The following is a 27,393-nucleotide window of genomic DNA, read 5'->3' on the forward strand; positions in this document are numbered from 1 at the left end:
AACCTGGCCAATCTTTTTCAAATGATATCCTCTCGATCATTGTACAATTATTAGACCAGTAAAGGTACAATGAGCACTTTTTTGAGTTTCAAGAGATTTTTGGTTACTGAAACATTATCATTAATATTACTTTATTGAAAAAAAAAATACACTTATTGGCGACCAACAAGCTCAACCTTTGTACAACCTTTCCAAGTACAGGATCACGATTAGCAGCTTGTATCATGGAACTGCTAGTCGCTGGGTTTCGTATTTTGCGTCCGATGAATCACATCTCCGCAACTTCGACGTCGTGGACAGGATACGACAGAAAGTGTGGCAAAGCGGGCATCGTTGGTCCAACCAACGAGTTGGGAACCGGCTCCAAAGTGCTGGGCAAGATGCGCGATTGCGTGATTGGGTGGCAGCCAATTAGCGCAAGGATGTGCAAGCTGAGGATAGAAGGCCGTTTCTTCAATTATAGCATCATCAACGTGCACTGCCCACACGAAGGGCGACCCGACGACGAGAAAGAAGCGTTCTATGCACATCTGAAGCTTACTGTCTGACGTCAAAATTGTCATAGGACAGTGACCGTGAATGGACAGTCTGCATACCGTATCGAATGACAATGGCCAACCATGCATAAACTTTGCAGTCTCCCGGGGAATGGTAGTCCAAAGCACTTTCTTCCTTCGCAAGAATATCCACAAGGAGACCACCTAACCAAGAAACGGAAAATCATATCGACCACGTCGTAATCAACGGTAAATTCTTCTCCGACATCACGAACGTCCGCACCTACCGAAGTACGAATATTGAATCCGATTACTACCTTGATGCAGTACGGCTGCGCTAAAAACTCTTGACACGCGTCGAAGTCGAATGCTGCTGCTAAATATGGGAAGGCTACAAGACGGTAGACTAGTCCATTTCTGGCGCGGCACCTGGAACAGAAGAGCAGTTAGGCGCTGCTTCTCTTGAAGATATTCGATCCACCATTAGTGGCACCGCAATCGCTGCAATCGCTTGTCACGGTGCCCCCGGATCAGAAAAAATACTGGCAGAATGGGCGAGTTTGCTGCAGCATCGCAAGAGTGCGAGCGAGGCACGATACAAACGAGCGCAAAACTAGACAAAAGAGACAAAACTAGATTTTTCAAAAAAAAAAAATTTAGCAGGGAGATCGAGACCATGAAGAAACGGAACAACTGTACCGCATTAATAACAAAAGGAAGTTTTATGAGAAGTTGAACTGTTCACGTAAGGGCCACGTGTCACAGCCTGAAGCCAGCCACTACGAAAAGCACCTGAATAACGAGGTGGCAGACTACGGTAGCGGTACGATAATGAACATGAAAGCACGCGCGCAGGACATACGACTTCAGCCTCCGGATCTCCAGAAAAACTAGGAGAAGATTGACCGGTTGAAAACAACAAAGCCCTTGGTGTTGGCCTACTACCAGGAGAGCTATTTAAACACGGTGGTGAGGCACTGGCTAGAACGCTGCACTGTGTCATTACCAAGATTTGGGAGGAGGAAGTTTTGCCGCAGAAGTGTATGGAAGGTGTCGTGTGTCCCCTCTACAAAATGGGAGATAAGCTGGTTTGTAGCAAATACCGCGCAATCACATTGCTGAACATCATGCTGTGCATGATAGGAAGCGTAACAATGTAAGCCACCCACCACGAGCTTGTATCGGTGGTGATGAACTGGTGGCCTCCAATAACGATACCAGCAGAGAAATTCGGAGACGCATTATAGCAGAAAATCGTACGTACTTTGGACTCCGCAAAACGCTTCAATCGAATAGAGTTCACCGCCGTACCAAACTGACTATCTACAAAACGCTCATTGGATCGGTAGTCCTCTACGGATACGAGACCCGAACAATGCTCGTGGAGGACCAACGCGCAGTTGGAGTTTTCGAGTTGTACGTATTACACGCCGGTGTATTTGCTGCGCGTGTATTATTTTGACAGATCGAAGTGACATTTCGAAAACTCAAATATCCATTTATTAGTTGCCTCACTGAATGAATTTTATACGATCGTTAAAAATTGTGAAAAATAAAAGAGCAGATGTTTTGCCAACTGTGAAGGACATCTCTGGGTGTGCAGATAGAACACGGTACATGGATGAGGCAAATGAACCACGAGTTGCATCAGCTGTTTGGGGAACCATACATCGTTCACACCGCGGAAATCGGAAGACTGCGGTGGGCCAGGCACATAGCCAGAATGTCGGATAATAACCCGGTGAAAATGGTTCTCGTAGGCAATCCGACGGGAAAGAGAAGAGGTGCGCAGTGTGCAATGTGAATCTGTCTCAAATAATGGCGAAATAATCATGAGCAGCAAAAGTCCGACAAAAATGGTTGCAGCAACTTCATTGTAACTTATTCTGGTCACATATCAGTTACAGTAACCTATGTAGGCCTCCAGACACAGGCATCGAATTATTGATGCCAAATGACACCAATTGATTCCAGGTACTCAAATAGGATCGGAAACCTAAAAAATTCAGCTATGAATACAGCAGTTCAATTGCTGTACGCAAAATGCAGTATGCATCATAGATACAAACAGAGGAAAAATGTTTTTTTTAAACTATTGTAAGAATTTTGCTGTCATTGGATTGGAGAAGAAAAAAAAATGTATATATTATTTAAATTAAAACTTGTATTTTATCGACTCCGGATTCCGTCTATAGTTAAATCAATTCATTCATTCGGTCTTCATTAGATTTCGTCACGAAGCAGAACGGATGAGTTGATCGGTTGGTGAAATGCATTGTTGAGGCTGGTGAAGTGGAAGCTGGTAACAGCTGATTACTTCACGACAGGAATGCTTCACAAGGGGAGTGTTAAATCGGTATAAACAATTCTGGTAGTTTGTTAGAAAGTTCTACGAAACCTTAGTACAGATTGCGAATGGGGGTGGTAACAACTCTATCGAGGTTTTCGTTGGTAGCTCGATATCTCGGATCCGTTCTCAGAATCGTCAAAAATGTTTCTGACATTTATTGCCTTAAAGCGCACGATCCATCTTAGAATATCTCACTTGTCTGGCAAAGGAAATTATGTCTGTTTTCTCTATCCGATATTTTTATATATGAACTCGCAATTAACGAGGTCAATCTCAATAGCAAAGTTATCGTACTAATAATGACAATGTCAAGAATCGCAACAGTTATTATATTCTAGCGAAATATTAAATGTGTTTTGAATAGAGCATACATCGTCGGATCATTTTCAGAATTATCAACTTATGCTTCATTGCTAATTTAAGCCATAACACAGATTATATCCCTTACATTATTCTTAATAGGCATACAGAGACTCTTCAGAACAGTTTTTTTTAATTATACGAGCCCGAAATGTATTCGTCTTATTTCGCTATTTATAGGTGCAACAGTTGGTCGTTATAAAACCACATTTAAGATAAGGAACCTACCATTATCTAATTTAATTTGCTTGTATTTACTTTGCAGGAACCATTCGAAAAACTGTTTATCATTCCAGAGTAAAGTTTCTGCGGTTTCCGTGCTTGGTTTCGTCGTTTGCTCCGAGGCGCTCGTGCTCGAAATAGTCCCTCCGGCAGAAGAGGACGACGGTGGCGGCTTCTCTGGTCCAAAGTATCCCGGCTTGTGGAACACGGTCGGTCGCTGCTGTGCCGGCGCTGTGGAATAGATGAAACATTTGGCCATTTTCTATACTTGCAGTGTGCTTCAATCAGTCAAAGGATGCGCATCATTTCCAGTATATTAAAACTTATGAAGTGGACAATTAGCACCCCAGAAGGCAATTGTCCTAAGTAATGCTCTTTTAATTAGCTGACTCTACTTACCTCGGTTAGAACTCAGAAGATTGTTTTATTCTGTTGATATAATTGATTGATTTTATAAAGTCAGGGTAAAAAATCTGTCACCAGATTACTAATAATTGAAGTTGTGCGGGGTTGAGCAATGATACTGTCTAAAATCGCACATTTTTCTGAATCTATGACAAAAGGTCGAAAGACAAAAGGTCGAAAGGACAATTCTTATTGGCATTACATTGTATCGAAAAATTGTCCGTACAGTGATGGCTCTTTATAAAACATATTTCTTCGTCTTCTTCTTCTTCATTGGCATTATATCCCCCCCTGGGACATTGCCGCCTCGCACTTCCACAGTTATCAACTGCGAGGTTTCTAAGCCAAGTTACCATTTTTGCATTCGTCTATCATGAGGCTAACACGTTGATACTTTTATGCCCAGGGAAGACGAAACAATTTCCAAACCGAAAATTGCCTAGACCGGCACCGGGAATCGAACCCAGCCATCTTCAGCGTGGTCTTGCTTTGTAGCTGCACATCTTACCGCACGGCCAAAGATGGCTCCTCATATTTAATGAATTAAACAATCGTCACATTAACCTTTCGTATGCTCATTATTACTACATTTACGCTCTGAAGACGTTTTTTTTATTGTTTTTGGATTGTTTCTGGGGAAACATTCGGTCACTGATTCATGAAAACCTTCTTTAATTGGTTTAAATTCTGTATCGTGTGATCTCAAACTTTCTGTTCTTCATTTTTTTCCGTTTCTGTTCTGTCCGACAGATTTCAAAAGTATTTTTTCAAAAATGACGTCCCAGGTTTCAGCGGGGACTAATTTGGTTACAGTACGCGTATATACCGCCGGAAATAAGTACTAGGTACTGACTGGGGCTTAATCGCCGTGGAAACTTATTTGTTGCTTTGAATGTACGTTTCGGTGAAACCGAAAAAAGCCAAACATGGCAACAAAAAACATGTTCATTTATTTTATTTATTTATTTAAATAATTCATTGAATAATTCATGCAGACTGTTAATCTTATATTAAAAAAGCTAATCTAACTCCTTTATTCTATTTACAAACATGGTTTCGTCATATTAAAATCAAATGTAAAAGCCATAGTTGGTTCTGTGGTGTGGAAAGGTTAAAAACGGAGAATGGCGAAGTCGTCGTGGAAGAAGGTTAATTGGGATATGTTGTAGAAGCTCTGGACAATCAATGATACCGTTGAGTAGGTCAAAGATGAATATTCGTTGTTGATTTACCCGTCTGGTACGAAGCGCCTGAAGATTAATCAGTTGACATATCTATCCTGGTAATGAGGTAGATTGGTTGGGGGTCTCCATGGTAGTTCCCACAATGCAAACCTAATAAACTTTCTCTGGGCTCGTTCGATACAAAGAATGTATGTCAGCTGATATGAGGACCAAACCGGTGCCGCATATTCGAGAGTGCTGCGTACTAGCAAATGCTTTTTCCGTTATGATTCCAATATGTTCATTGCATCTGAGCTTTGCATCAACAGTCACTTTCAGGTCGCAGACGGAGTGCTCTCTGTTCAATGGAGTTGTTCCCATTGTGTACTGGCGATTCACAGGGTTTTCCAATCGTGTAAATAAAATAATATTACACTATATCGTTGACGAGCATACCGTTATTGTTGCACCATATTAGCATTTTATCGATATCAGCCTGCAGCTCTTCACAGTACGCTTGGAACTAAATAACACGAAATATAACATAACATAACAGAAATTTAAAATCATCGCTGACTGACTGTTAGACGATGAAATCAGTGTGTTCTGGTCGTTAATAACGATGTTGAAAAGAAGTGAACCTAGAACGCTTCCTTGAGGTACCTACTCCAGAAGATATGCTTATGATCCAAGAATATGTGCTGTTGACAGTCACAAACGCTTGTTGGCCAGTAAGATACGATGAAATCCATTCCGCAAATCATTCTGGAAAACCAATGTACCTAATTTTGTCGACAATAATCAGGTGCGGAACTTTATCGAATGCGTTAGCTAAGTCTATATAGATTGTCGCCACTTGTCGCCTTGATCAACTTCTCGTGATTTCAGACGTGTAACACATCAAGTTCGACGTCGTGAAACGCTGCTTCATGAAACCATGCTGGGTATTAGAGATGAGTGGAGAGTGGAGAAGCTATCCCATATACGATTTTGTGTATAAGCTTTTCGAAAACCTTGCGTATGCAACAAAGTATAGACACACCTCTATAGTTTTTTGGCCGAAACCCATTCGGCCGAAAGCCACTAGGCCGAACAGACCATTAGGCCGAAACCCATCTGGCCGAAAGGGTCGTTTGGCCGAAAGGGTCGTTTGGCCGAATGGGTCATTTGACCGAAAGGGTCATTAGGCTGAAAGGGTCAGTTAGCCGAAAGGGTCATTTGGTCGAAAGGGTCATTTGGCCGAAAAAGTTTTGGAAACATTTGGCTTGCTACAGTTGCCTGATTTGTAGATTGGTGTGATTCGAGACATTTTCCATACCGTCGAAACATCCTTTCCTCATGGAGCAGTTGATTTTTTTTGAAATCAGCTCATTCAGGTTTGTGGCACAATTCTCAAAAAGGAAGGGGAAAGCCGTCCGTCCAGAGCTTTATTACTGTCATGATTTTCATAAGACGTTGTTGGGCTCTGAACCGATTCAACTTCGATGTTAATGGATTTGATTCCTCAGAGCCAACATTGAGCAGAGACTATGGCGAAGACTGCGAGCAACGATCGGCACTAAATTGCACTATTCGCCTATTCTGGCGTATCCTAGCCTCGGCGTATGATTCAGGTTCTTCCACGAATTGAATAACACATATGATTGAGTGAGACACTACATCACTAGTAAACACAATATTTATTCCGGACTTAAGAATTTTACTGCACTACATATACTTAGAATTAATACAAAATCAACGCGCGTTGCGGGCTGACCGCGGCAATGTGCTATACCCGACGACCGATAGGAAACTAAACTCTCCAGACAATTCTCTCCTCTATTATCTTGGTACCTATCTATCTGGTCAGTTGGTTGACCTAATCAAGGATCTCTTCTCACATCATCTCTCACTACAATCTCTTTTACATATACCTAATGCTATTCCCTTCATTATTATATAAGCCCAAACCAGTGCCAGCGTAGCTGATGACGGTCGTAGAGGATTTAGGTGTTTGAGAACAATGAACCAGACGTAAACAAACTGCAGGCTGGACATCGCTGCGCTGACCGTTCGCCGGTAACAATTCAGGGTTGTAGTTGGGTGGGTATTTCGATCCAACATTCTCACCCACCCTGAAATTTCCAATTTCTGAAATGAAAACAAAATACTTCCTCTTCGAATGATCGTGGCGACATCAAAGATTGTTAGCCGACGTTGGTTGTTCCTCAACTTGATTAGTGACATCCGTGTTCTGCAGATTTGGAAGAAGACAAACTCCTTCCACCGGCCGTTTTAACAAACCCTCCTTCGTCCTCAAAGTTACAACACGAACGACATCATCGAGGCCTGGATGAATCTCCACGATTCGCCCCATCTTCCATCTCATTGGCGGCAAGTTTTTGTCACATATTACCACCAGCTTACCAATCTCGACTGCTGCTATCGGACCTAACCTTTTCGTTCGCCCTTGCAGCTGGCACAGGTACTCTCTGCGCCATCGCTCCCAAAACTGGTGAAGCTTCTGCTGTAACCTTTGGAAAAGATCCAGTCTGTTTGTTGGTATAGCCTTCCAGTCAGGCTCAGGCAGATCTTGCAGTGACGACCCTATCAGGAAATGGCCAGGTGTTAAAGGTTCCAGGTCGTTGGGGTCATCGGATAGAGGTGTGATCGGCCGAGAATTAAGACATGCCTCAACTTGAGCCAACAAAGTTTGGAAATCTTCTGGGGACATTGCATCTTCTCCGACGACTCTCAAAAGGTGATATTTTGCAGACTTAACAGCTGCTTCCCATAGTCCGCCAAAATGGGGAGCCCTTGGCGGACTAAAATGCCATCGGATGCCTTCATTCGTGCAATAGTTAGCCACTGCAGCTTGGTGTTGGGTATCGTTGATTAGATTCAATAAATCCTTCAGTTTGTTCTTTGTCCCGACAAAGTTAGTGCCATTGTCACTAAACATATCTGTACATCTGCCTCTTCTACTAATGAACCGCCGCAGTGCTTGAATAAATCGATCGGTAGATAAGTCCGAGACAAGCTCTAGATGTACTGCCTTTGTCGCCATACATATAAATACAGCAACGTAGTTTTTTAGTGCAACACGTCGAGGACCGGGCCGCACATAGACTGGGCCAAAATAATCTACACCCGTCTTAGCAAATGGTCTAGATACGGTGACTCTAGATGGAGGCAAATCGCCCATAAACTGTTTCACCGGAGTCGGTTTCGCTCTAAAGCACTTCAAGCAGTGGTGAACGACATGGCGAGCTATACTTTTTCCTCCTAAAGGCCAGAACCTTAACCGAACAGTGCTAAGTAGTAACTGAGGCCCTGCGTGCAACAAAATCCGATGGTAATGTTCCATAACCAGTTTTGTAAAACGATGATGTGCTGGTAAGACTAATGGATGCTTAGTTCTCTCTGTTTCGTTGGAATGTTCGAGTCTGCCTCCGACATATATGAGCTGATCGTTGGATATATATGGGTTAAACCACTTTAGGGGTGATTTTCTAGAGACCAGTTGTTGATGTGCTAATGATATGCACTCGTCAGGAAAGGATTCGTGCTGAATCAACCGGATGACCGTCTTTTCTGCTTCGCGCAGCTCTGAACAGGTAATGAGTCCATCGGGTTGTTCAATGGAACGGTCTTGCAGTTGCTTAATCAACCGCTTCCAGACTGCTGTACATCTAATGAGGCTTGTATAATCGGAGAACCTGCTTACATACGTTTCGCTGAAGCTTAATATTGTAGATGTTGTTGCTGCCATTGTTGTTATACGTCTTTCGATTTGCTGATCGTCTTCATCTGTTGACAGTAACACCACAGGCCATCTGCTCTCGTTCTCCACTAACCAGCTTGGACCATTCCACCAAAAGTCGTTTCGAATCAGTTCGTCTGGAGACAACCCTCTTGATATTAAATCCGCAGGATTCTGTAAACCCGCAACATGGCGCCACTGAAAACCTTCTGTGATTGTTTGGATCCTGGCAACCCTATTTGCGATAAACAATGTCCAAGTGAGAGGAGGAGCTTGAAGCCAACGCAGCACACAGGTTGAGTCCGTCCAGAAGTAAGCTGTAACTTCAAACTTGATCGACTGTTGGACCTTTTCAAATAACTGTGCAGTGAGTAGAGCTCCACAGAGTTCCAACCGGGGTATAGTATGACATCTTAATGGCGCCACCTTTGATTTAGATGCTAGAAGATGAATAATGGTTGTTCCTCCAGTATCCTGACTACGTAAATAGATGCATCCCCCATAAGCACGTTGAGAAGCGTCCGAAAAACAGTGCAGTTGTAGAGAAACTGGCTTTGAAATCATAGCACAACGGCTGATGCGAATTTGGTTCAATACTGGTAGTAGCTCGTGAAATCTACGCCAACGCTCACCCACCGTTGTTGGTACTGGATCATCCCAATCAAGAATACGCCCATCCTTGCTCCTCCATGCCCATAGTTCTTGGAGAAATATCTTTGCCTTCGTGATCGCAGGTCCTAGCAAACCTGAAGGGTCGAATAAACTTGCTACTGATGCTAGAATTTTCCTCTTGGTGATTAATTCGTTGACGTCCAATAGTGGAATGTTGAACTGGTACCGAAACTCATCTGTTGATGGCACCCATGTGATTCCCAGCGTTTTGACTGAGGGATCTGGATCTAATTCAATCCCAGTTGAGCTAGGAATTGCAAGTTCTTGTTGAGGAATGCCTTGCAATGTCGCTTCTTCGTTTGAAGCCCACTTTCGTAGGTGGAATCCTCCGCGTTGTAGCATCTCCACGAGCTGTGTTCGCAGATCTGTCGCCTCTTCAATAGTATCAGCGCCTGTAATTACGTCATCCATATATGTATCTTCGAGAATAGCCTTCGCTGCGAATGGAAAACGTTGTCCCTCATCCGCTACCAGCTGATGCAACGTTCTTGTGGCCAAAAACGGTGCTGATTTTGTTCCGTACGTCACTGTGTCAAGTTCGTACGTCACAACATTCTGGGAAGAATGCTGTCGCCAAAGTATACACTGCAGGTGCCTGTCTTCTGGTAAAACGTTGATTTGCCTAAACATTTTTTCGATGTCAGACACCAGCATAACTTGCCTTGTTCTGCAGCGTACAATGATAGATCGTAGATCTTCTTGTATAACGGGCCCAACATGCAAGGTATCGTTCAGTGATATCCCTGTAGACGTCTTACAAGATGCGTCGAATACGACTCGAAGTTTTGTGGTGGTACTTTTCTCCTTTACCACCGGATGGTGCGGTAAATAGCATCGTTTTACCGCATCGTGAGAATCGTCTACTCGGTGCATGTGCCCTAATGCCAGATATTCATCCATGAATGCTGTATACTGCTCCCGTAATCTGGCATCCTTTGCCAGTCGTCGCTCTGTACCTTGGAGACGTCGAAGTGCGATGTCACGAGACTCGCCTAATTTTTTGATTTCGTCTCCATCCTTCAAAAGGATACAGTATATCGACCGTTTGTGTCACGTTGAACTGTGTTCATATAAAGATGTTCACAACGGGCTTGATCTGGAGAATATGCTTTTGGTGACTCGATTTCCTCGCAGGACCAAAATCGAGCCACCATCTCTTGCAATTCCTTGGACGCCGATGCGTGGCATGTGATTGGCGCTCTATTTGATGATGAATTTCCTCCGCAAATTATCCATCCGAATACTGATTCGGTCAAAATTGGTAACTGATTTCCTAACGATAACTGCCGGCCCGTCTCGAAAAATTCAAAAAATGCTTCGACACCGAGTACCAAGTCTACAGTCCGTGATATGAAGAATGTAGGGTCGGCAAGTTCAATTCCGTCTGGAATGTTCCATCCTGTAGGATCAATCGATGAAGTGGGTAGATTTGCGGTCACCTTCCGAAGAATCAAGAAGCTAAGTTGACGAGAGTAGTTGGAAACTCTGGATCGGACCACCGTTCGGATTCGCTGTTTAGCCTTAGCTGCTGACTGTCCGATTCCCAGAACAGAAACGTTGACCGTCTCCCTATTTACCTTTAGGCGTTGACTGATTTGTTCGGTGAGAAAGTTACACTTCGATCCTGAGTCTAAAAGAGCTCTCGCAGGGAACTGATTACCGCAGTCATCTTCGATTATCACCACAGCAGTAGCTAACAGTGCCTGAGAAGAGTAACAACGAGCCGTGTTGGACACAGTGGCTTCGGAGATCGCCATGTTGACCATCTGAGAATGATTTGATGATGTGCCTTGTGGTAGATTGGCAGGAAGATTACTGGTATTTGTAGAAGTGTTCGCCGTCCCATTGCCGTCTCTTTCGGATTTAAAGCAAACTAGTGTGTGATGGCGCCCTCTGCATTTCCGGCACGAGAATTTTGAACGACAATCCTTTGCTTGATGACCTTGTTTGAGGCAATTACGGCAGAGGCCATGAGCACGTAACAATGCCTCCTTATCAGATGACGTCATTTTTTGGAATACTGGGCACTGAAAGAGAAAATGGTCCGCCGAGCAGCTTACGCAACCTTTACTGGACTCCTGAACAGTGTTAAAACTAGTTTTCACTGCGGTTGCTTTTGGTTTCTGCGTTGACGTTGAAACTGCATGCCTTTGCATCCCCCGGGTATCCACTTGTCGTGGTGGTAATGCTTCCAGTACTCCGATGCGTCGCTGAAGAAACCCAGTCAGATCCTTAAGTGTTTCTTGGTCCTTGCTCGATGAAAATTCCTCCCAACCTCGCCTTGTTGTTGGATCCAGACGCGAAATTAGCAGGTTGATCAGAAGAAGATCCTTATAATCTCCTGGTTGAATTATCTGATCGAGTGTTTGCACAGCCCTCTGGAAACTGTCGACGAGTCTGTGTAAATCAGCAACTGACTCCCTAGCAAGAACAGGTAGATCGAAAAGAATCTGCACCTGCCGTTTTTTCAGCTGTTTGCTATTGCTGTACCGCTCAACTAACAGGTTCCAGGCAACCTGGTAATTGGTCTTAGTAATTTGGATCGGATCTATTAAGCCCTTTGGTTCACCCTGGAGACAACCCTTCAAATAATGAAATTTTTCTATTTCAGGCAAATCTGTTCTCCAGTGAATTAGTGAGGTGAACAGATCTCGAAAACTGAGCCATTCATTAATGTCTCCATTGAAAACCTGTAACCTAATCTGCGGTAAGCGAGCGTGATCTAAACTACCCCCTATCGACGATTCTCCAGCATGAAATGACCGATCTAATATAGGTGTAGGCTCCTGTAGTTGCTTCAACTGATCCATGAGGAAGGCCTTCATCTTGTAGAAGCGCACGCTGAAATCTTTCCTTCTGCTATCAATGGGGTATTTTTCTTCGCTGTAGCTGGAGTGTGACTTCACTTCGATAATAGTGTTCTCTATCTTCTCCCTCAGTTCGTCTAATCGCTCTATCCGGATGGACATGTCGAAAGCTACGGCGTCGGCTGGAACGTCTTCCATGAATTCCCAAATGTCGTTGAAAGAACTTTGGTACTCTCCCAACTTGGTCATCAGCACCTTCAGCGAAGTTGTCTTCTTTTTCGTTGACGCCGGCATGTTGAAACTCAGAGCGATTGTTTGAAAATACACAAAAAATGCAATGTAGACCTCCACGGTAGATCCTTGCTTCGACAGGGCATATACTGTCGTGTGTAATTTTACCTGGCACGAAAACCACTTGCACTTGCCCCGTGCAAGAAGTATCCTATCCTCGCAGCACTCAATCGATCCACGTTCACCAGCAAGTCGGTCACACGCTTCGAAATTAGCACACGTCACACCAAAGGGGAAGGGTAAAGATTATGTAGCATCAAACAGACCTAGCTTCGACTGGACATATACTGTAGCCTCACCTGGAGAAACTAACAGATGCGCAGGCCAACATTTCCATCAAGTCCAATATTGAAAATAAAATAAATCCTCGGCTACCATAAAACTTGTTAACGATCAAGTTCCGCAGCAAATACAAACACGCTCCAACTCAGTCCAGTTTAGGGTGCACACAACCAATCGAAGAGGAATGATTTAATTTAACAAGTGTATATCTGAGCCCTTGCTTCGTGACACATACTGCTAATTATAGTTTACCTGGCTAGAAACTTGTTGCGCTGCCTCCCCGATGTGTGTGATCCGCGTAATGTTAGTTGTAATGCTCCAAATGATCCACTAGGTGTTATGTCCACAGCAATCTCGAGTGGTTAAGTAGATGGCGACTCTCCGTCGTCGTTCGATGAGTTTCCAAAACGGTCGAAGGGTTGAATGATGATATTAGTATCGATACGAAATTGGCTTCGGCCGTGACATATACTGAGTTCAAGATAGCTTACCTGTGAAAACAGGAAGTCGTGCAGACTCAGTATAATTCGCTACAATATTCCGTGCGTCCGATGTCGATCCCAAGCCTGGTTAAGTAGATGGCGACTCTCCGTCGTCGTTCGATGAGTTTCCAGAACGGTCGAATTGTTGAAATGGTGATATTAGTATCGATACGAAATTTGCTTCGGCCGTGACATATACTGAGTTCAAGATAGCTTACCTGTGAAAACAGGAAGTCGTGCAGACTCAATATAATTCGCTACGATCTTCCGTACGTCCGATGTCGATCCCAAGCCTTTTTAGCTAACAATCGTCGACATAGTCCAAGCCGTCTAGTGTAGTCCAGTCTCAATAGCACAATCGTCTTCGATGTTAAATCAGGGTAATGGCGTATAGAACCGTTCCGTATTTCCAGTGTTCCGCGATGGCAGCAGGGTAATTGTATTTGCAGACAATAGTGCACAATGCAATCTTTGGCGGTTTCCAGAAGCTTGGCTTCGATGCTAGCTTCGATTCTTCGTTCTAAGTCTTCAAATGACTACCGGAATCCTATCCGGTTCGAAAGGACCATATGTTGGGCTCTGAACCGATTCACCTTCGATGTTAATGGATTTGATTCCTCAGAGCCAACATTGAGCAGAGACTATGGCGAAGACTGCGAGCAACGATCGGCACTAAATTGCACTATTCGCCTATTCTGGCGTATCCTAGCCTCGGCGTATGATTCAGGTTCTTCCACGAATTGAATAACACATATGATTGAGTGAGACACTACATCACTAGTAAACACAATATTTATTCCGGACTTAAGAATTTTACTGCACTACATATACTTAGAATTAATACAAAATCAACGCGCGTTGCGGGCTGACCGCGGCAATGTGCTATACCCGACGACCGATAGGAAACTAAACTCTCCAGACAATTCTCTCCTCTATTATCTTGGTACCTATCTATCTGGTCAGTTGGGTTGACCTAATCAAGGATCTCTTCTCACATCATCTCTCACTACAATCTCTTTTTACATATACCTAATGCTATTCCCTTCATTATTATATAAGCCCAAACCAGTGCCAGCGTAGCTGATGACGGTCGTAGAGGATTTAGGTGTTTGAGAACAATGAACCAGACGTAAACAAACTGCAGGCTGGACATCGCTGCGCTGACCGTTCGCCGGTAACAATTCAGGGTTGTAGTTGGGTGGGTATTTCGATCCAACAGACGTCTTGTACTTCATTAGAGGAAAACTGAATGATGGGTAAAGCGATGTTGTGAGTGGGAATGTGTGCGAAGAAGTTGTTACGCAGTGCAGATGACGATTTGTCGTACACCTTTTTTCAAAGAAGTCAGCAAAAAGGTCTTCGGTTCACAACGTTGAAATCGCATATTTTGAAATCGAATGTGAAGCTAGCATCGCGATCGTCTGGATTGGCGGACTCCAGACTATAATCATCAAGAAGCAGAATGTGAAGCATATGGTGTGTGTCTAATGGCATCATCTGGGAAGATGGCGGGAGAAGATCGAAGTATTCTGGTAGGTTAACGTAAGCGAGCTTGATTGACTGCTCGTAGTTGCTACTCCATTATGACCAGATCAGCTGTTCTTGCACAGGGAACCAACAGATGTTTGCTTGGGACTAGTACACATCTTCAATGTACAAGTATTGGTGATCTCATTTGTTAGGTCATACTGGCGCCTGGCACGTCAGAATGCAAGTCAATGTAGGGAAGGGGGAGGAAATGATGATGCAATCACTCGCCCACTGCAAGCCGAATATACCTCTGCACTTGCCACGAGTTCATGCGGAATTTGTAGGAATTTCTGGGTTAGGTTGGAGAGGCGGAGGTTCGTCTTGGTTAACGAGCTGCCAATGTGATAGATAGGAGAAGGTAGCTGATGGAATTTCTAATTGGATGTAGGAAACGAGCTCTATAGTTCATTTCCAATTCTAGCAGATTACTGTTAGAATACTCAAGTTGAAGGTTATAGGAATAGTAATGGAAACGGTATGGAAGTCCATTTCCAGTTCAGAACATGAGTAGAACATGAGAAATAAAGAGAAAGATACAAAGTAGGAGAATGGAACGGACCTGGGATTGAACCCACGACCTCCTGCGTATGAGGCAGAAGAAGTAGCCATATGAAGTAGCCAAGCCCGCTTCGAAACAAGAGAGATCACGCACTGAACTGATTAATTTTATTACCGGCCGCGCAATGCAGAACACAATAATTCGGCCGACCGCGCGATCGCTCTGCTGTCCGAAACAAGAGAGATCACGCACTGAACTGATTAATTTTATTACCGGCCGCGCAATGCAGATCACAATAATTCGGCCGACCGCGCGATCGTTCTGCTGTCCGAAACAAGAGAGATCAAGCACTGAACTCCGTGGAGCTGGATAATAAAGCCCCGAACGCAATGTTAGCGGAACGGTGACGGAAACTACAAATTTGACAGAAAATATATGGGCCAACTGTTAAATCTTACCGTTTCCATCGCCGTTCCGGTCACGGTTGTGATTGTCAGTAAGCTTCGGCACAAGGCTAGTTTCGGGAGCAGTTTATTTATTTATTTATTTATTGTTGCTACATCAACAGATACATTTATCTCAATGATGGTGTGATAAAAAAAAACTAGGGAGGGGGACCATTTGGGCAGCACCCCCTGTTCGCGTCCACAACGTTAATAACTCGACCGCGTTCCAACCAAATGGCTTGATTGTTTGTACGTCACTAGATATCGACAGAAACTAACCATGTACTAAAAAACAAGTAACTCGGTTTTAATGCGCTCAAGTAATGAACGTTGCTGATGGGAAAAGGGGGTGCTGCCCAAATGGTTCTCTACCCTATTTGATGCGAATAAAACAAAATCAAAAGTCATACGTTTAAAACGACCTGCAATCTACCCTGGATCAAATTAGTTGTCTCCTTACGGTGTCGAAGCGGTTCTAAATGTATCAAATAACATGGTGATTCACAGCTTGGAAGACGTTGACGTAGTGCAAAACGTAAGAATCGGCGTTGCACTGACTCGATTCTGTCGGAGCCTTTGTGATAGTTCTGGTTCCAAACTGCGGAGCAATAATCCAGTATAGAACGTACCAGTGAGCAGTACAAGGACTTCAGACAATAAATGTCGGTAAAGTCCTTTGTAGTACAAAAGATAAATCCTAACGCTCTGGAGGCCTTGTCCACGACATATGAGATGTATAGCTTGTACGTAAGTTGGAAGTCGAGGATTACCCCCAAATCTTTCACCTGCGTCCTCCGTTCGATCGTGGAGTCAAGTAGCTTGTAATCGAAATAAATTGGTTTTTCGGGAGAATGTTATCGTAGAGCATTTTTACGGGTTGACCACCATTCGGTTGATGGAACACCAGCCTGAAAATAATAGTAGTTGGTTCTGCAAAAAGCGACAATCGTTCATCGAGTTAATCTGGAGGAATATCAGCGTATGAAAGCCTTGGACGTTCAATTATGAAGTTCACATCATTGAAGCATAATAGGAAATGAAGCCGGGAAATCGTCGGATGTGCACTTTCCGACGGAGACCGACAGCCGGCATCCAGTCATGTATGTACGGAACCATTCTAAGAAAGTACCACATATTCCAAGCCTTTGGAATTTTGATTTAGCATTAGAGTGGTTCAGCTTGTCGAAGGCTGCGGATAAGTCGTTGCATATTACGTCCGTTTGCGCTCTGTCATTCATGCATTCCGTAATATATGAAGTGAGGCACAAAAAGTTAGAGGTGGTGGAGCCATGTTGATCTTCGGAAATATAATGTTTGCAGTGAGAAAGCAGAGGTTCCATGATTACAAGCTCGAACACCTTTGAAATGGAGCTCAGAGACGTTATTCCTCTGTAGTTATCCACGTCTCGCCTGTTTCCCTTTTTATGAACAGAAAACATGTTTGCAGTCTTCCATCATGAAGGAATGTGGCCATTGGAGATGGGCAGCCTAATCAGAATGAGCAGAGGTATTAGCAAACTAGAAATGTGTTTCTTCAGAAATGAAGAGGGGACACCATCAGGTCTGGGGTTAAATGAAGGCTTGGGTGACAATGGGTATCGATGTAAACCATGTCTCCAGTTCTATCCGGAGTAATGTAATCAGCGCAAATATGAAGGAGACGATCTTGCACTACGATTGTAACCCAGATCTTCTCCAAGCGTTCCCATTCAGAATTTTCGATTACTCTGACCTGCGATTAAAACATCAACACCAGTTTCAAGTGCTTTCGTTCTCTGAAATGTATCGACTACCACGACAGATGATCATTATCGGTTATTTCGGACCAGCTTTTGCCACTATTTTTGAGTTACTAATGGGATTTTTCTATGTGGAACGGCCTACAAAGGAAGCATACTAAAATTATGCATTCTTGCCAGAAAGTTTAAAAAGTGTTTTGCTATGTTTTTTTTTTTATTTCGACCTCAAATAATTATAAATGATGCAAAGATCCTACTGAAGGTGTCTGGGTTCGTCGACTTCTTAGGACTTCCAGACAAATTCCAAGCAATTTCCCGTTGAGATTCTAAAGAGTTTTCCCATTGAATTAGAAGAGACAGTATCGTGGCGGTTGTGAATTTCACGTGGAAATGCTGAAGAATTTCTCAGTATTATCTTTTTAGTCTCATAACATATGAATGCAAAAATGGTGACTTGGCTTAGAAAACTGCCAGTTAATGACTGTGAAAATACCATCAATAATAATGAAATCCTAAATAAGTTTGAGCGTAGTTACGATTTAGCTAGAAAAGGGCTGCTGAACATTTGCCACTAATCCACTATGGAAATCATCAATAGATTCCTATGATTCTGAACTAGGTTAAGTCACACATTGGGAAACACCGTCTAAGGGTAACATGATATCATACTCAGTAGCGAACTGATACGCAAAGCACCTTGGTAATGATGCGGCGGTATTTGAGGTTGGAGTTGTTTTTTTTGTGTCCTGTGGCGAATCCACACTGTGGGAGAAAATTACGTACCTGCAGCTGTTGTGGTCGTCGGTTTGGCCGTTGTTGTCGATGGCGTTACAGGTTCGTATTGAATCGATTCGATGCAGTGCTGGAGCAGTTGCATCGATGCGGGAATGAAATTTGTCAGCAGTTTCGGCGGTGGTGTCGATCTATCTGGTTCGGGTGTGCCTGGCACCGGAGCGCTTTGAAAATCGGATTCCGCTGTCTAGGGAATGGGAGAATGTTTGACCTTAATTTATTGGTAATAATATCTTTCTGTTTACAGCTTTAATGAAATTCATGCGAAGGTATGCCTTGATCTATGTGATATCGTTCCTATAAGCGTATGTATATCAATGATATCAAGTTATCTCACTGTCGAAAGCGTTTTGATTCGGGGCTCCAAGATTCATTGGGTGGAAAAATAAGGTAAGAGCTTAACTCGTATATTCCTTGAGTATATGCATAGCTATTCCAGGAAAATGTTAGACTCTTTCTCTTTATACCGTACATATTTCCAACCTGTATCATTTTACAGCTAAACTAATTTGTTTTTCACATGATGGGTGACTGGATGTTCTGAAGGAAAAATTAAAAAACACGGTGCTTTGGGCGGGTAGAGATTACGGTGCTGGTGTATCAATATGCCCTAGTTACGCAAATACTACTTTAATCTCCTAATTATTACGATTTTCACGTGTTTTTTTACTTCCTACAACAGCTAGCTGATGCTATCTGAAAATTGTGTAAAATCTCGATAAGATTGATCGTGTCGCATTTCAAAAAAGTGGTTATTTGCTTTTATCGGAAAACTTATGAAGGCAAATCGTTTTTTAGCAAGCAACTCTTAGGAAATCGCGTCAGCTAATCAGCATTCTGGTATGTGCGTGGAGTTGCGTGGTATGTCGTAGGTTAGTGCCACTAGGGTGTTTTTCTATTAAGAAGAAATGAACCGTTTGTTTGAGAAACTGCATATGTAACATTTTTGGCCAAAATGAGATTTTTATATATTCTGAATCCTCGTCCAAAAATACGTATTCTGGCAAAAAATACGAAAAAATAATTTTTGTTCAGGAATGTATGAAAAAAATTTCGTTTGTTTGAGAAACTACATATGTCTACGTACTTTGAAGAGCAATTGTGGAGTACTGCTTACATTTTTTGCACTGAAAGTGATCCAGGGTGTTGAGTTCTGCCATAAACTATTGATCTGTATCGAAGAAATCGAGACATTTCGTGCCAATTTGTTCAAAAACAGTTTTTTGTTGTTTTCTCGAAATAGTGTAAAATGGACTTATGCAGTTTCTCAAACAAATGATTCAAATGCGTTACCGGTTTAGAAACACTTCTTGTTTTGTTTTTCCATTTTTTTTTTCATATTATTCGGTAACTCGGCCGTACGAAATAATTTTTTTGGTTAAATATCTTGGCCGTGCATATGCACAGCATGCATGCTTCGAAATGGACAAATTGATATCAAATTTGCGAAAAAGCGCGTCACGTGTCTTAAAGGGACTCGAACCCTCCACTCTAGATAGGCGTGATAACCCCCTCAAAACAAGACCACTCTCAAATTGGTGTGCTAGAGTGTGAATCAGGTGGCAGGGTGAACATCCAAGTTAGTCTCACATGGTGCGTAAAGGGTGAGCACCCAAGTTAGACTCACATGGTATGTTAGTGGTGAGCATCCAAGTAAGACTCATATGGTGCGTCAGAGAGAGTGTCAGAGTGTGTCAGAGGGTGTGTTAGACAGAGCATCCAAGTAAGCCTCATACGGGATGAGTGCCTGTGTGAGCGTGAATGAGCGAGTACATTAGGTAGGGGAGAACGGTCCAAAATGCACCCCTTAAGCTTTTTCGATGTTTTTGCCCATATAAACAAGAATACCCAACCATTTCAACGTATAGGTGCAAAATTTACAAACCCAGCTACATTTCACAATGATCTCCTATTCAAAACAATAAGGTTTTTATGACTTTTTAACGCATTTAAAAATGTTTTAAAAATAGGCCTGGGGCAAAACGCCCGAATGGTTGTGTAAAATGACTCAATTGCATGTAAAATGATGGTGAACGCATGGTTGTTTGTTTTTTCTTAATGGATTGAGCTACAATCTTACAGGTGTGGTGGCAAATCGTTAAATTTGAGTGAATATGAAGGGATTTTGCTCAATTTTTCCAATGGAGTTCAATGATGGATAACTAATTATGAATTGTAATGGTAATATTCGTTAATAAATGTCCTTCAACAGATTATATGAGTGAGGCCATTTTGCCCCAGGGGTGCATTATGCACTGTTCTCCCCTACTGCCTATCTCCCAAGAGATATGTAACATATCTCTGTATGGCTGACCTGAACATTATGGCAGCCTTCAACGCCATGTTCGGGATCCCGACCGGACCAGGTGCTTTACCCGGGTCAAGGGATTTTGCCACCATCAATATCGTTACTCTCGCCACCTCTTCGCCATCTGCCCTCGCTGCTTACGGGAATAGTACTTCAGCCTCATTGGACGTCGCTCGGTAGAACAATATGCGGAATTATCATCTGTTTGTGGACAAGGTAGCGTACGACTTAGTGAAACGGAACAAATGTGGCATAAAATGCTAGAACATAGCTTGCCAGCAAAGCTCAGAATCGGTGAGACAACCGATTCGTTCGTGACGTTAGACAGAACAAGGCGATGCGCTCTCTAATCTGCTATTGAACATATAGCTCTGGAATGTGCAATTCGAAGATCCGCTGTACAAAGAAACAGAACCATAATCAACAAGCCTTACATGGTCCTCGGTTTTGCGGATGACAATGACATCCTTGGTGTAGATCACAAAGCAGTGGCAGAAGCTTTCGTGCCATTCAAACGGGAGACTGAAAGAGTTGGGCGGATTATAAACTCTGTCAAAACTAAGCACCTGGTGGCTGGCAGAGAATGGGGCAATCTAAACGGTGTTGTTCCCGAGGTGGAAAGAATGAGATGTGATTTGCGGTAGTCGACTAATTCATACTTTGCTACACTCGTAAACATGTGATAATGTTATTATACGAGAGGTGATAAAACGTGTTGTGCTGCAAGTAGGGCTTTCTATGGTTTACATAGCCAGCTAAAGTATCACAGCTTACAGCTAGGGATAAATCTACCCCTGTACACATCCTTGATTCGTCAAGTCACCCTGTACGGCATGGGCGTTAAGAGATGTAGACTATCGAATTCTCGGGGTGTTTTAGCGGAAAATACTGCATTCAATACTTAGCTGCGCTGCGAAAAATGGTGAACGCATGAACCACAAATCAAACATCGGCACTCGGTAGGCTGATAAAATACGGCAGATTGCAGTGGGATAGATATGTAGTGCGTATGCCGGAAAAGAGACCAACAAAATTAATGTTAAGCAGAGAACCTGAAAGAGGGCGTTGGCTTCGGGGCAGACCCCGCACACGTTGGCTGTGTGCAATCGAGGAAGATGGGCGTGCAGCCGGTGTGCAGGGAGACTGGCGATTGGCGGTCCTAGAACGAGCGACCTGACCCGTGTTGACGTTTAATTCGGTTTTGCTCCGGGGGTGACAACCAAATAAATAAATTGAATTTTGGTTTATTTGCACCGATAAATTGATGATGATTATAAATATTTTAAAATATAAAATATAAAATAAAAAATATTTTGTATTCGCGATGCTCATGTGTTCCAATGACTGACTTCTTCGTCGCTTTTACGGCGTTGAAGTTATTTTCATGTTTGCATGCATGCAATCATAGAATAGATATTCATATCCATAGAACATGCATAGAAATTAAAATATTAAGTTATTACCATAACCACAAAACAGATAGGTATCATAGAACAAACTGCAAGTTTCAAAGTAGGCTCTTTGTTTATCAACCCTCAACATACGGCACTCCTGTATATCCAAGGCGAAAGAAAGAGACAGCAAAGCATACGATGCTGCTCTGTCTTATGCGCGATGTTCAGTAAAGCTTGACTTCCACCGCTAGGTTCGCTAGCATTTCAAAATCCTGGAAGGACCACATTTCACGGCAATGATGCCTATATGTTATGTGCCATAACCCAAGTGTCACGACCCCTCGGTCGGCGCGTCGCTTCATCTGGGATTGACAACGGAACGTCAAGCGTGAAACGTCAAACACCGGGCTCTCGGACGGGATGACGGGACCACTTTTCGCTGACAATAGTTTGGATGATAAACAGAGGAATTGGTATGCTGAAAACGATGAAATGTGCCTGCAAACGAATGTGTAAAACTTAAAATCCAGTTTAAAACTAGTTTTTCTTTTCTTTATTTAAATAGTGTATAAGTAAATTATAATTCTCCTTGCTATTCTAATATTAGGGTAGGGCGAAGTGTATTACGAATATTGAATATGTGCCTAAATTACCTAAATATATTTCCATTCGTAGAAATTAACCTAAACTATACCTATACTTACACTATACTGCTCAAATCGGATAAGAGTTAGATATTAGGATTCACGGTGAGTCGAATTGATAATGCGTTAAATAACTAAATTAATTAATGTATTCGGTTGATAGTTGAATTCGTTTTGTAGGATTTAAGCTAGTGAGCAGTGAGCACTGCTGATATTCGTAGCCTGAAGCGAGGGTGAATATTAGAACAAACCACGAAGGTGAAACATTAATTATATGAAGTGTTCTTACAGGAGTAATATTTCAACCAGAGTAGGAGTTGGGGAATAGCATAGGAAAGAGTAAGAACCCTAAACGTAAGTTTCTTTGACAAAACTATACTGCATACTTCTGAATGAGCCATTGTTATCCTTTTGCAGAAAGTTTTAATATACGTTGTATTAAAAACCTGGAATTCTTATTCTTCGTTGGCCGTACGCCAACATCTTAAAAACTTTGTTTATACGGACGCCAGATTCCGGTGAACATGTCCAACAACTCTCACGAACGCGAGGATCATCCAGGAGCTCAAGGCATCGCAAGTTCCACACCAACGAAACTATGTAAAGTCTGTAGTGCAGACGACGGCCACCAATGGCAATGCAATTTTTGCAAAAATTGGTACCATCCCGCTTGCGTTGGAATCCCCTCGGACAACGAAAACGCTAGATTCGTGTGTCCATCATGCCAGCCACTAACTGGGGCTCTCAAAAAGACGTACGCCCCCGCTACTGTGGTTCCTGTAAGTACAGTTCCTCTGGAGTATGTAAACATGTCATGGTCACAAATCTCTCCCGTCACAACCGCTTCAACGCCGATGTATATACCAACAAGCACAGTTACATATCCGTATGCCATGATGCCTAGACCTCCGATTGCACCATCGGTTCCATATGTTACGCCAGCTCATTCGAGTCATCTGGCGGTCTCGAGCGCATTCCCAACGTTGTCCAATCTCGCTCAGGCTCTACCACCGATTCGTCATCCTCCGTTTCCCTCGTTGAGTCAACCTCCCTTTGTACAGCAAGGTGTTTTACCAGCTGCTGTCGCATCCGTTGCCGGGTCATCGATAGCACAACCTCTACCGTCTCATTGTGATCCTCCTCCGCTACCGTCTGTAAATCAACCACATTCGACTCCGCAAACTGCTGTTACTGGGGAAGCAAATATAGCACCATCGTTGCCGCGTCCGACTAATCCTCTGAACACCAAGTCTCAAGGTTCAGTGGACAACAGGAGTCGGCTTTCAAAGGGGGCTAGTTCCAGATCCTCAACCAGGCAAAAACGGATACAGTTAGAACTACAACAGTTGGATGAAGAACGGAAACTACAGGAAAAGGAGGAAGCAAATAAACGAGAATATCTGCAAAAAAGATTCGAGTTATTGAAAGAGTTTGCCAGCGAAACATCGTCGACTACCGAGCACGACGTCGAAGAAGAAACGTCGAACGAAAAGGTCAGTAATTGGTTGCAACGCGAAAATTCGATGATCCAAGAAGTACCAGCAAAATCTACTACATCTTGCCCAATGGACTCTGCTATTTTACGACGAGCCCCAACTGTACCATTAAATGCTGCCGATTTCACCGTGTCCCGTGATATTCGCAGACCGTTCACAGGACAACAGAGCGTTGACGAGAATAGTCGAGCACCTAGAAGTATCAGATTCGCTCATTCTACTGTACACGATTTTGACCCAGTTCGACGATCCACGCCAAGGCGGCCTCAGATTCATTCCGAGCCTGAATACAATCTTTCACAAAGCCACGTAGCCGCACGTCAAGCTGTCTCTCGCGAACTACCAGTCTTCAGCGGTTCCTGAAGAGTGGCCGCTATTTTACTCCACGTTCAACTCAACAACTGAACTCTGCGGTTTCACGCAGGATGAAAATCTATTACGCCTTCAAAAGTGCCTCAGAGGGAAAGCATTTGAGGCAGTGAAATGCAGGCTTATGCATCCTTCCAATGTGCCTGGAATCCTTTCTACGTTGAAAATGCTATATGGTAATCCTGAAGTAATAGTGCACAACCTGATAGCGAAGATTAGTGCAGCTCCTGCTCCGAAGGTGGATAGGTTGGATACGATCATCGAGTTTGCATTGACAGTGCAAAATCTTTGCGCAACAATCGATGCTTGCGAATTGGAAGAGTATTCGTATAACATGGTTCTTCTCAGAGAGCTGGTAGATAAACTTCCGCCTCCAATAAAGATTGATTGGGCCAAGCATCGTCGTTCTATTCAGGTAGTGCACCTATCTGTGTTCGCTGATTGGCTATACGATCTTGCAGAAACTGTTTGCCCTATTGCATCGCTGCAGAGCGCCCGCTCCGGCAAAAATGGATCTGCGTTTCTAAATGTGCATAGTGAGGAACAGAATACAACACTCTCTCCAACTCTCGAAACTACTGCTACTTAAGAAGGTCCGACCGTGAAACTGTGCCTCGCATGTGGAGGCCGTTGTACTGAACTCGTTAAGGTGATTATACAATCAAGCCATGTGGTGAATTTTACATTCATTACACGGTTTTCTACTCATATTGTCAAAAGTTCAAATCTAGCGTAATAATTTTCGTATAATGCTGAAATTCAAGTCGATTGTTTAGCATAAGTAAGCAAATGATCTACCGATGTTTTTATCCCCATGGGCATTGTGGTTCTCTCAATTCGTGCTCTTGAAAAATCACTAGAAAAAGCACGTGGTTTCCAAGATGGCCGATTTGTGGCTTTGTTGTATAACCACCTTAAATGTCAGCGATTCTTGGATTGCACATACAATTCCAGGTGGACCATTATTAAAGAAAATGGAATATGCAGGAAGTGTTTGAAGGGCCACAAAGGAGCATGTAAATTCCAAAAAATATGCGGACAAAACGGTTGTACATTCAAACATCACCCTCTGCTTCACAATACTCAGCGTGTCGTGACAGTCAACAAGGATCCGAATCTTAGAGAAGAACACCACTTGAACCCTCCAGCAACTGGTTGGGTTTCCCAACGACCGTGAATGTAATGCTCATCATAAATCCGTTTCTAGAACGTTATTCCGCGTTGTACCAGTCATGTTGTACGGTCGTGATAAAGTACTTAAAACCCATGCCTTTCTAGACGATGGATCAGCATTTACTCTAATGGATGAGAAATTGGCTACAGAGCTCAACTTGGAGGGTGAAATCGAGCCCATTTGTTTGAGATGGACGGGAGATAACCAAAGATATGAGAACAAATCAAGAAGGGTGCAGCTAGGAATTTCGGGAGCTGTTGAAACCTCAAAAGGTATCATTTGAGAGAAGTACACACTGTTCCGAATCTTGGACTTTTCCACCAAACCCTTTGTATGGAAGAGCTAGTTCGTCAATATAGTCACCTCAGAGGAGTTCCAGCGCAGTCATATAACAACGTTCAACCTCGACTACTAATCGGAAGCAATAACGCTAATCTCGGCTATGCACAGAAAGGTCGGGAAGGAAAAATGTTCGAGCCGGTCGCTACAAAAACCCGCCTTGGTTGGATTATCCATGGTGGCTCGGATGGTGGTGAATTTAGCGGACACCACAACTGGAACGCGCACACTTGTTGCAAAAATAACGACGACGAACTGCAGCGAGCTATGCTGGAATATTTCTCGTTCGAAAATATAGGAATCTCTAAGCCAAGTCATCTCGTCTTGTCAACCGAGGATCAACGAGCATATGCAATTTTGCGAACAATGACGCGATCTTCAAGCGGTCGTTTTGTAACTCGTCTTTTGTGGAAGTTTGATGAATTCCGGCTTCCAAACAGCAAGCCATTAGCTCTCCAACGTTTTCGGTGTTTGGAAGCTAGAATGAAACGAGAACCTGAGCTAGCAGTGATTTTACAGGCAAAAATCAAGGACTATGTCAAGAATGGTTATATTCGTAAACTTAGTTCGGCCGAAATAAAACAACCGAAATCTCGAGTGTGGTATCTCCCAATATTCCCTGTTTGTAACCCAAATAAACCCGGGAAGATAAGGATTGTGTGGGATGCAGCTGCTAAAACTCAAGGTGTATCCCTTAACGCTATGCTCCTTAAAGGGCCAGACCAGTTAACATCCCTAAACTCTGTGCTACAAACATTCCGTGAAAGAAAGGTGGCCATTTGCGGAGACATCCGTGAAATGTTTCACCAAACACTCATCGCTGCTGAAGATCAGGACTGTCAACGCTTTCTTTGGAAAGAGAGAACAACCGATACGGAGCCCAGTACATATGTCATGCAGGTTATGACGTTTGGTGCATCTTGTTCGCCAAGTTGTGCACAGTATGCAAAAAATTTGAACGCAAAGGAGCACGAAGGACAGTTTGCTGCGGCAGCTGAAGCGATTACGAAGAAGCATTATGTGGACGATATGCTTGCCAGCGTTGAAACGGAAGATGAAGCGATCTAACTAGCATTAGATGTGAGGTACGTGCACGCTCAAGCTGGCTACGAGATGCGAAATTGGCTTTCTAACTCTCCAATTGTTCTCAAAGCATTGGGCGTAGATAGCACAGGCGAGATGAGTCTCAATATTACCTCCGAAGTAGCAACCTGAAAAAATCCTGGGCATGTGGTGGTGTACAACAACCGATACGTTTACTTATAAGCTTTCTCCGAAACACGATCGTATGTTACTAGCTGGAATGCGGAAACCAACAAAACGGGAGATGTTACGCACGTTAATGGCAATTTTCGATCCATTAGGACTGATTTCCAACCTTCTCATTCTG

General features: G+C 43.2%; 1 protein-coding gene across 2 annotated transcripts in view; it reads right to left on the reverse strand.

Annotated features, from left to right (window-relative positions):
• LOC134224410 (uncharacterized) overlaps positions 1-27,393 on the reverse strand; it is a 62,991-nt gene that overhangs the window by 16,564 nt on the left and 19,034 nt on the right. The window contains exons 2-3 of one of the 2 annotated variants that reach the window (XM_062703744.1): positions 18,271-18,466; positions 3,436-3,660 (exon numbers count right to left, since the gene is read on the reverse strand). In XM_062703744.1, the coding sequence (XP_062559728.1) occupies positions 3,436-3,660; positions 18,271-18,466 (421 nt within the window). The remainder of the gene's footprint in view (positions 1-3,435; positions 3,661-18,270; positions 18,467-27,393) is intronic. The other variant, XM_062703745.1, reaches the window with a different exon arrangement.

The sequence above is a fragment of the Armigeres subalbatus genome, chromosome 3 (assembly GCF_024139115.2).
Source record: "Armigeres subalbatus isolate Guangzhou_Male chromosome 3, GZ_Asu_2, whole genome shotgun sequence".
In the NCBI taxonomy this organism is placed as follows: Eukaryota; Metazoa; Arthropoda; class Insecta; order Diptera; family Culicidae; genus Armigeres; species Armigeres subalbatus.